Source organism: Lynx canadensis, chromosome B2 (assembly GCF_007474595.2).
Source record: "Lynx canadensis isolate LIC74 chromosome B2, mLynCan4.pri.v2, whole genome shotgun sequence".
Classification (NCBI taxonomy): domain Eukaryota; kingdom Metazoa; phylum Chordata; class Mammalia; order Carnivora; family Felidae; genus Lynx; species Lynx canadensis.
The window spans coordinates 33,238,825-33,248,415 of record NC_044307.1 but is presented as its reverse complement, the minus strand read 5'-3'; the positions used below and the strand labels follow the sequence as shown (position 1 = coordinate 33,248,415).

Below are 9,591 nucleotides of genomic sequence, written 5' to 3'. Positions count from 1 at the left end.
CCCACCGTGCTGCAGGGGGACAGCTGGCAGGAAAGGATGGGACCAGGACCCACGGGTTTCTGAGCTTTATAATTACAGCCGTTAGACGCATCCTCTCCCCTAGACGAGTGTGGAGCCGGCAGCCCCTAATTACCACCCACCCCACGACATCTGCCCACCCTGCTGTCCTCCCCTGCTCGGCCGAGAACCTAACTTTGCGGTGGGCAGGCCCCGCTGGCAGCCTGGGCAGATGGGCCCGCTGGCTGCTGGCTGGAAGGTTATCTCACTTCTGCAGAGTGGAAGCTGCCTTTGCTGCCCGGGGAAGGTGTGTGTGTGGGGGGGGAGCTGGCATCTGGACTCTGGCTCTGCTCACTGGGGCTGGCATAAGAGCTGCTGGCTGTCCAGGCCCACCTGAGGGAGGAGGAGGCCGAGGGGCTTCCCTTGGTGGGCAGCCGGAAGGACGCCAGTGTTCTGTTGCTCCCACCCAGCCTGGTGCCGGCTCCTGGGGAGAGCAAGAAGGGCTTGTTTTCGTGTCAACTCTGCCCTAGTTAGCAGGGGACTATCAAAAATTAATTTAGAGATTTCACTGCCTTTGGCCCTTGCAGAGTGCAGGCTGCCTTTTCCCTGGCTCTTGGGAACTCTGTTTCTTTCTTGGCTGTGCACTGTCTCCGGCCTCCGTCCGTCCTCTCTGCCCTGCCTCTCTCCCAGTGTCCCCCTCTGCTGCCTCTGGGCCCAACCGGAGGCTTGTAACTCTGCATTCTAGACAAGCTTCCTTCCTTCTCCCCCCCCCCCCATCTCCCCACCCCCGCCAGTCCTCGAGTCAAGCTCCTGGACTTCTGACTTCTGCCTCACGTCCTCCCTGCTCCCCGCCCCCGCCCCAGCCTGCTTCTGAGAGGGAGGGGTATCAGCAGAACTGGCTCGTAAAGACGGGCCTACCCCACAGCCCTGCCCACCCCGCCTCCTAGCCTGGAGGCCTGAGAGAGCCTCTACCGTCCTGTCCATGTTTCTCTTGGCTTCTTGGAAAAACGAGCACCACAAGGATAGTAAAAATCACCCCCTAAATTAAAGCTGATGACTCCCGTCGAAATGTTTTATTATTAACCTCACCGTTTAGCAATCTCGTGGCAGCAGTGAGGCATAAATATATGTGTACACACGTATATTAAATAAATTGGGGAACGCGGTGCATAATGACATTATCTGGACCCCATTCAATTAAGGTAGATATTATCTGCGGTAATTGGGAAATGCCAGCCCATAATGACAACCCATGCCATTCTGGGCTGAGCCACGCTGACGAGCTGGCTGTGGAGTCTCGTTAGGCCTCCCTGTTCTGGAGAAAGCACTGGCTGCCCATTGGCTGTGTTGCTGGGAGTCCTGGGAGAACTCAGACAGCTGCTGGTCCCAGGCTGGGCCACCCGAATGGGGACCAGGAGGTTGGGTCCTGTGCTGTCCCCTAAGCTTAGCCCTCTCTCCCCTCTGCTTCTTGGGGAGACAGAAACTAACCCCCGGACCTGTTTTCTGGTTGGGGCTGTGACTTCTAGTAAAAACACTGTCATTGCTACAGGGTGAGTTTTAGATTTTGAATATAGAAATAAAGTCTGGGGAGTTGACTTGGTTTCTTGTTTCTACTGAGTGATTACTTCGCGGGTGTCACTGCCCCTTCTCTGTGCCCGGCCTCAGTGTGGCCTAGGGATGGAAGTCTCGCCCACAGCCGTGGTTCATGGCTGTGCAAGACGGTAGGGTTTGGGCTTTGACTTGCTAAGCCAATGGGACCCAGCCTTCCAGGGCAGTGCTGGAGTGGGGTGGGGGGGAGCTCTGATTTAAGGAGGGGGGACAGGAAGAAGGAGGAGAGAGGAAGAAACCGCATTAGCCATGAAACCCACAATAGCAACAGCTGCAAACAAAGACACTTGCCCACTTGGATTGTGCCAGAAGCCTGGGGAGGGTGGTGGTAGGTGGCGGTGGGGCAAGTTGGGGTAGGAAGGAGAGGCCGGGGGGCTGCATGGAAGTGGGATCTGGTGGGTGGAGGAGATTTGGACTCTGGTTCTGGGAGAGGGGGAAGGTCAGGGTTGGGCATTTCCTGGGCTGAACCGGTGGGACAAAGGTCTGATGAGATGGCCTGGCTTTGCCCTCCAAATGATGTGAGCTGCTGTGGCCTTAGCAGGCGGCTGCCTTTTGAGCCTCAGGTTTCTCTTGTCATGAATCCTTGCCTATCACTGGGCTCACAGCCCTTCAGTGGGCCCCCATTTCTCCATCCCCATGGGTTTTGCTTGATCTTATATTCAGTGCCCTCTCTGACCTCCTCTCCTACCTCTGCCCCTTCCCATTGCCGTCCAGGTAAGCTGGCTTCCTTGCAGTTCCTTGAACAATGAGTGCTAAACACAGGTTCAGGGCCTTTGCACTCGCTGGCTCCCTGCTCTTTGCCTGGGGCAATTATCTCCTGGAAATGGCCGACACCTTTACTGTTTTTGAGTTTCTGCTCGTGTGCCACCTTCTCAGAGAAGCCTTCCTTGACTCTCTTTTTCTGAAAAAGCCCCTGGGTCTTAACCTCCCCCCTTACCTGTCTTAGTTTTCTTCACAACCCCTTGATTCCCTGAAGCGCCACACATTTTTGTGTAGTACGTGTATTGTCTTTCCTGTGCCACCGCCCCCCACGCCCCGTGGGATGTTGGCTCTCCAGGGCAGGTGCTGGTGTCTGTCACTCCCAGGAGTTTCCCCAGAGCCCAGAGCAGGTGCTCAGCACCTGAGTAGGTGCTCAGCACATATCTGAACGTGATGTTGAATAACTGAGGGGTCATGGTACAACAGATTGTATTCTATGCCTGACCACACAAGGGGGTTATAAGAATTCAGTGCAAGGTCTGAGTCCTACTCTGCGTCCACTGCAGCCCCTCTACCCTGGGCTGCCTGCTGGCTCTGGGCAGGGACCCGGCTGTGTCTTGTTGTTTATTGAGAATTTCCTGTGTTCTGAGCCTTGGGCTAGGCACGGGATACAGAGATGAGGGTGGTCGTCCATGCAGGCCCTTAAAATCTTCCAGGCTCATCATTGCCAAATAGCAACAGAGAGAGAGAGAGAGGTGTTAATGTGGAAGAAGGAAGAAACAGGAACTTGGCTAATCAGGGCAGGCTTCCTGGAGGAGGAAGGGTCTCAGTTGATACCTGAAGGGTGAGAGTCACAGGGAGGGAATCATAGAGTGGGGGAAGCACGGGCAATGGATTTGAAGTTTTCTCCTCCTTAGTTTCTGTCGGCATTAAGCTAAGGAAATGCTTCCTCTTCCGTCCTGTCTTCCTTCCTTTTCTTCTTACCTTCCACATATATTTCTCCACTGTCTCCAGTCACTTCTGAATCTGGCCCTTGCTGTTTTGGTGGAACAGGGAAGGGATGGCCTGTGGAGTGAGATCTGGGGTTTCTGTACTTGGGAGGGTTCCTGATGCAGGCCGGTGGGCTGGAGCTGCTGGGGGACATGGAAGGAAGGGGGCAGGGGGCCCAGACGCCCACTGTGCCCTCTTCCTTGCTCTTAGAATGCGGCCTGGCTCAGGGAGTATCTAGGAGGAGGGCTGCTGTTTCTATTAATATTGAAATTGATGACCCGGGAGAGGGGGTGGGAAGAGCCCAGAATCATTCACTCCCATCACATCATTCATTCACTTTCACAAACTTCCACTGTGCCAGGCTGGGGTGCAGAGATGTCAAGACGAGTACAACACGATCCCCTCCAGTTGTGGTCCCTGTGGGGAGAGGGTTGGGCTGCGGGGGTTTGAGGGAGCTCATTGACCATCCACCTTTCCCCACAGACTGGGAGTCACACGGGCGGATATCAAACCACGGGGCCTGTTGCTGGTGCAATTGGTGGGGGAGAAGGGGGTTGCAGCTTCCTATTACCTGCTCCTTGGGTCTAAGCCTTGTCCATATGGGAGGAGACCATCCAGCAAAGCACACCTCTGTGTGGCCAGTGCGGGGTCCCAAGGGGGATAGGAGAGAGGTGGCCACGGAGGTGGCCTGCCGTCCGGCGTCTCGGGTCCTCATGGGCTCCTGTGGGCACGGGGTGGTACAGGAAGGAGCGGGGAGGCCTCCGGTTCCCCCTCACCTTTTCCGACCGGGGACCGGAGCTGCCAGACCCTCCTGTGGAAATGTGAGATACTCATCCATTCCCAGTGCCCCAGCTTTTCTGAGCACCTGGGCTGGGCTGGGCCCCGCTGAGGCAAAGGTGAATAGAGATGAAAAAGCGTGCTGGAGGGACCATGGAAAGGCCGAGGGGAAGGGGCTGCCAGCAGCTCTGGAGGCATGGCTCAGAGGAAGGCAGAGGACAGGGGGCCTGGGTCTCCCGGCTGAGCCTGGAGGGGTGAAGAGCCACAGCTTGAGGGTCCCCTCAAAGGCTGAAGGCAGGAATGGGTCGCTCTGGAGGTGTCCCCCCCCCCCCCCTCCAAGCAAAGTGCAGGATCAGTTCCTCTGACTCTGCCCTTTACTTTGGTGTTTGGGAGAATTCTATTTCCTTAGTTTTGGGAGAATAAAAAGCAGCTTCGTGAAAAGTGAATCAGAGTAAATCACGGTGCGTCTCTTTGGATCTGGTCATTGTTCCGTGGTTTGTGGTTCTTCCTGGCTCAGGCCCTGGTTGTGGGAGGAAGGATTTAGGTTAGACGTGAGGAAGCATGGGGTCCTGCTTGTTAGGACTTGGAAGGGGTCACTGAGGCAGGTTGGTGGAGTTTCTCCCTGCAGGCCCGCAGATAGCAGAGAGGCCCTCAGATGGTGGGGTGGCTGGGTTGGGGGGGGGGAGGGGTCCACTGCAGCCACTCCCCGGCTCTCCTCACATCCCCTTTCCCTGAAGAGAATGTTCCGAAAAATGCGGTTGGCCAGTGAACAGTTGTGTGCGGAGATGACCGCGTGTTCTTCACTCCACTCCTCATCCCTCCCTGCCTGCCTGGGGCCAGAGATCTGGCAGGGGGCAGAGGGGAAGGGAATACAGGGGTTGGCGGAGAGAGGTGGGGAAGGATAGAATAAGAGGCCCCACTGGGAGTGGGTGGGCACACTGGCATAGACCTGCCGCTTTCTTGGTGACTTCATTTGGGGAGTGATAGATCCCCTCCCCCCAAAATGTCCGAGGTGTGAGCTTTCCTGGCTCTTTTAGAATTCGGGGTGTGGTCTGAGGACTCCAAGCCTCCCCTGATGTGGCCCCCCTTCCCCAAGATGGAGCCGCCCTGTGGGGTATGGAAGGACGCCTCGCTCCCCCTCCTGCCCTACCCCCAGCCTCTGCTCTTGGTGGCTCCTTTCACCCTCAGAGTATTTTTACTTTTCCCTTGTTCCTGTTACAGGATCAAAGGAAGGAGGGGAGGCTAAAAGAGGCGGTGGTTTGCCCAGCTCTTTGGAAATGTTCAGAAAAGGCAGACCTGGCAGGGCTGAGGGGTGGAGAGGGGCCCACTAGGCAGGGGCTGGGCCCAGTGCTGGTGGAGGGAAGCCGGAGGGCAGTCTGGCCAGCCTGGGGCAGGGCCTGGGGCCTTGGGGTCTTGATTCTAACCCTGCAAGTATTTGTTTTTCTCCTCGCTGAGGGCTCCTTCCTCCATGCAGCCTCTGCCCTTCCCCATTGTGTATGTGTGTCTGTCTGTGGTTTCCGGTATGTTTGTGTGTGTGTGTGTGTGTGTGTGTGTGTGTGTGTGTGTGTGTGTGTACATGTGCCTGTGTATGCACATCACTCAGTCTGAAGGGGCTGGGGCTTCAAGGAGAAGCCGGTGTTGAGCCCTCACGAAGAATCTGGAAGCCTGAGCAGGGCCTGACCGTCAGAAGCTGTTGTTCATTGGTTTCCCAGCCTGAATCTGCCCTGCTGCGGCCTCGGCACACAGCCTGTCACGATGCCAAAAATCCTTCCACTTTGAATTCAGGCAAACCAAGCCTGAACTTGTAGGCTGTGGGACTGGGCAGGGCCCGAGAGCCCCTCTGGGCTGGCGTGGTGGGGGGTTGGGGCAGGGGCCTGCGTGGCGCTGTGTGCCTGGGCCGTGGGCCACTGTCTGAGGTTCGGAGCCTCGGCTTCCTCGTCTGTGTGGTGGGGATAGGAATACCGCCCATCTCCCGGGGGGCGTGAGCGTCACCTGGGAAAACGTAAGCGAGGCCCTTAGTGTAGCGCCTGGCACTTGGCAGTATGATGTCATTTGAAGTTATCTCTCCGTGGGCATCAGAGCACTTGGACAGGACAGTGTTTCATTGTGTGGGCTGTCCCACCCAGGGGATAGATGCAGGCCCGGAGGTGACTCCTTCCCATCATTGTCACAACTGAGAATGGCCTGCAGGGGCAGTATGGCCACTAGACTGCATCCTACTCCAAGCCTTCCATTTTATTTCATTTTATTAAAAAAAATTTTTTTTTTTTACACTTATTTATTTTTTGAGAGACATAGAGAGACAGAGCACAAGTTGGGGAGGGGCAGAGAGAGAAGGAGCCACAGAATCCGAAGCAGGCTCCAGGCTCCAGGCTGTCAGCACAGAGCCTGACGTGGGGCTCGAGCTCACAAACCGTGAGATCATGACCTGGGCCAAAGTCGGACGCTTAACGACTGAGCCACCCAGGTGCCCCAAGCCTTCCATTTTAGAGATTTTGAAATTGAGAACCTCTAGGGCATGGCAGGACTGTGGGCGCTCTTGAAGCCTTCTCCAGTTTCTCTTTTCTGAATTGCCCAGTCCTGGCATCAGCAGCTAGTACCCACATGGCCCTCCAGGAAAGCGAGCTGTTAAACTCACCCACATGAAGGTGTAGGTGAGGATGACAGGTCCGTACAGGTGTAGCCGTCCCCTCCCCGCATTTTAACAGCTTTCACTCTTAAGCCTTCCTCCGAGCACTAACCCCCGGTGTTCAGTCACTGGATCCTAGCTTCATGGGTGAGGGTGGTTATTAGGAAGATTTCTTGCAGGCTTCCCCAGGTCTCCCAGTATGGCTGGTGCTGGCTTTGAGTCCTGACCCATCTTGCTGTGTGACTTTGGGAGAGTTATGTGATGCCTCCGGGCTATCGGTTCACCTGCAGAGTGAGAATTAATAGTTGTGTTCTTGGCCTCTGAGGAGCTAATGGGTGAGGGAGCATTTTGATGAGGGGTCAGGTGTGAGGTGAGGATCCAGAGGGCGCTTGCCAGAGAAGCCCAGGAATTGAGGCTGGACCCTTGGGTGCTGTACCGTCTTCGCTCCTCTCCTTTCCCCAGAACCGGAACAGTCAGTAATTCCTGTGTGGGGGGAACTACAAGTGGGGGACGGGTGGCTCCGAGACCCCGCCTGGCCTTGATGCAGGGACCACATCGCTAGGAAAACCTGATCCAAACACAAGCCCTTCTTCCAAATGGCTAGGGAAACTGAGGCGTAGAAATGGCTTGCTAGTCTTCATCTGACAAACCCCTTGGGGCCGGGGGGCCTTAGAGTGAGGCCCCCGGCCAATCCCTGACTCAGCTTCTAGCTCTTCTCCCTGTGGCCTTCTCAGTTGAGGGGAGGGAGGTTGCTGGCTTTGAGAGGGAGGCTGGGGCCAAGGAAGGAACCCCAGGGGAAATTAGCCCAAATTAGCAGCGAGAATGAGGAAGAGCTGGTGTTGTCTCTTCTACCCTTGCAGATAAATATTTAATCACAACAACAATAATAATGACAATGATCATGATAATGTGCAGTAGCTCAGGCCGTAACCTGAGCCCCACTCTCAGAGGGAGGAAGTGGGGGAGAGAGAAGGAGCAGCAGAGAAATGGGAGAGATAAAGACCAACAGAAAGAGGGTGGGGGAGGGAGGCCAAGCACATGACAAGGAGGCTTGCCTCTTGAGCTGGGAGCCCCTGGGGTTGCCCTCTGCCTGGGGTGGCAATGTGAAATTGGCATTGTTTGAGGAGGAGAATCCGGGAACCAACAGCCCCACCTTCTCCCTGGCCTTCAGAGTTAGCAGCTCTCAGCCTGATTTCTTCTGCAGGGGGCCTTACTGGCTTTCCTGGTCTCTCTCCGAGTCCCCAAGGAGCCTGAGTGTCTCTGGTTCCAGAGCTGGCAGCTGGGAAGCTGGGCTCTACACACTGTTTCACTTCTCACTACCTGTGTGACTTGGGCAAAATGCTCTCTTGCTCTGGGCCTCAGTTTCCTCATCTCTAAAATGGGGTTGGGCCCTGCAAAACTGGTTTCTTGTTACTCCTTCATGTGGGTGAGCAAGACCTCTCTTCCGCCCAAGCCAGTTCCAGGCTGTTCCTGGGAATTGCGCTCTCTGATGCCTAGGTTTCTGATGGCAGTGGGTACAGGCCTTAAGAAGTCTTCAAACATGACCTAATTTCTGCCTCGGGCTCTCCCACTTGAACCAAAGTTGAGCAGCAGCTCCAAGAGCCAAGTTCAGAGTTGTGGAGCCTGCGGTGATAACCTCCAGTGTCTCCTTCTCTCAAACTCCTGATGAGCGATCAGAATAGCTAATGTCTTCTTTGGGCTTCTGTTTGATTCTCTCTCTCTCTCTCTCTCTCTCTCCCTTCTAAGGTTGATAGGAGGAGAGCATTGGAGCTGTTTTCTCCTTGATGCCAAGATACATCAAGCTAGGAGCACTCTCCTGTTTTCACATTCATCCATCAAGAACAGGCCTGCAGGACGTGGGGACCAAGACTGGAGCTCTGCTGCTCCCTGGCTACTCCCTGTCGCCCATGGGCATGGCCTGTGTCGGCAACTGAGCACTGCCTGAGTGGCGAGGAGCACCAGCATGGGTTACCCTGTTGGCCGTCCTTGGCCACCCTGCTGCTGAAGCTGCCCCAGAGAGACTTGTGGGGGCTGCCCTGCCCATGCTCACCCAGGCTGCGGGGCTAGGGGCCTGCCAAGGCTAGGAGTGGGGCCCGCCATTCATGGGTCTCTAGGGATTTCCGAGATGCCTGGGAAGACAGGCTGGGGCTGGTGGTGGGCCCGGCTGCCTCTTTGCCTGCTCCTTAGCCTTTATGGCCCCTGGATGCCTTCCTCCCTGGGGAAGCCCAAGGGCCACCCCCACATGAATTCCATCCGCATAGATGGGGACATCACACTGGGAGGTCTGTTCCCTGTGCACGGCCGGGGCTCAGAGGGCAAGGCTTGTGGAGAACTTAAGAAGGAAAAGGGCATCCACCGACTGGAGGCCATGCTCTTTGCCCTGGATCGCATCAACAATGACCCGGACCTGCTGCCCAACATCACGCTGGGCGCCCGCATTCTGGACACCTGCTCGAGGGACACCCATGCCCTCGAGCAGTCGCTGACCTTTGTGCAGGCGCTCATCGAGAAGGATGGCACGGAGGTCCGCTGTGGCAGTGGCGGCCCACCCATCATCACCAAACCTGAACGTGTGGTGGGTGTCATCGGTGCTTCAGGGAGCTCGGTCTCCATCATGGTGGCCAACATCCTCCGTCTCTTCAAGGTTAGTGCCTGGCTGGTTGGCCCCAGATGTGTGTTTGTACCAACAGCCCCAGCCCTCCACACCCAGGGTGCCAGGCCTGGCCAGCTTCTTTCTCCTGTTCCTTCCTGGACTCTGGGGAAGAGAGTATGTTTCCCAGGGAGCAATATATGAGAATTTGGGGGCAGTCCTATGGTTAAAGCCTAGGCTCAGCAGAGTGGAGGTGTCAGGGAGGGACCCAGTGCTGTGGTGCTGACCATGGTGCTGAAAC

At 56.2% G+C, this 9,591-nt stretch overlaps 1 protein-coding gene across 2 annotated transcripts in view; it reads left to right on the top strand.

Moving 5' to 3' along the window:
- Positions 1 to 8,800: 8,800 nt before the first annotated feature.
- The window catches only part of GRM4 (glutamate metabotropic receptor 4), a 104,029-nt gene continuing 103,238 nt past the window's right edge, over positions 8,801 to 9,591 (top strand). For both annotated transcript variants that reach the window (XM_030315286.2, XM_030315287.1), the window contains exon 1: positions 8,801 to 9,344. In XM_030315286.2, the coding sequence (XP_030171146.1) occupies positions 8,826 to 9,344 (519 nt within the window). In that variant the 5' untranslated portion in view covers positions 8,801 to 8,825. The remainder of the gene's footprint in view (positions 9,345 to 9,591) is intronic.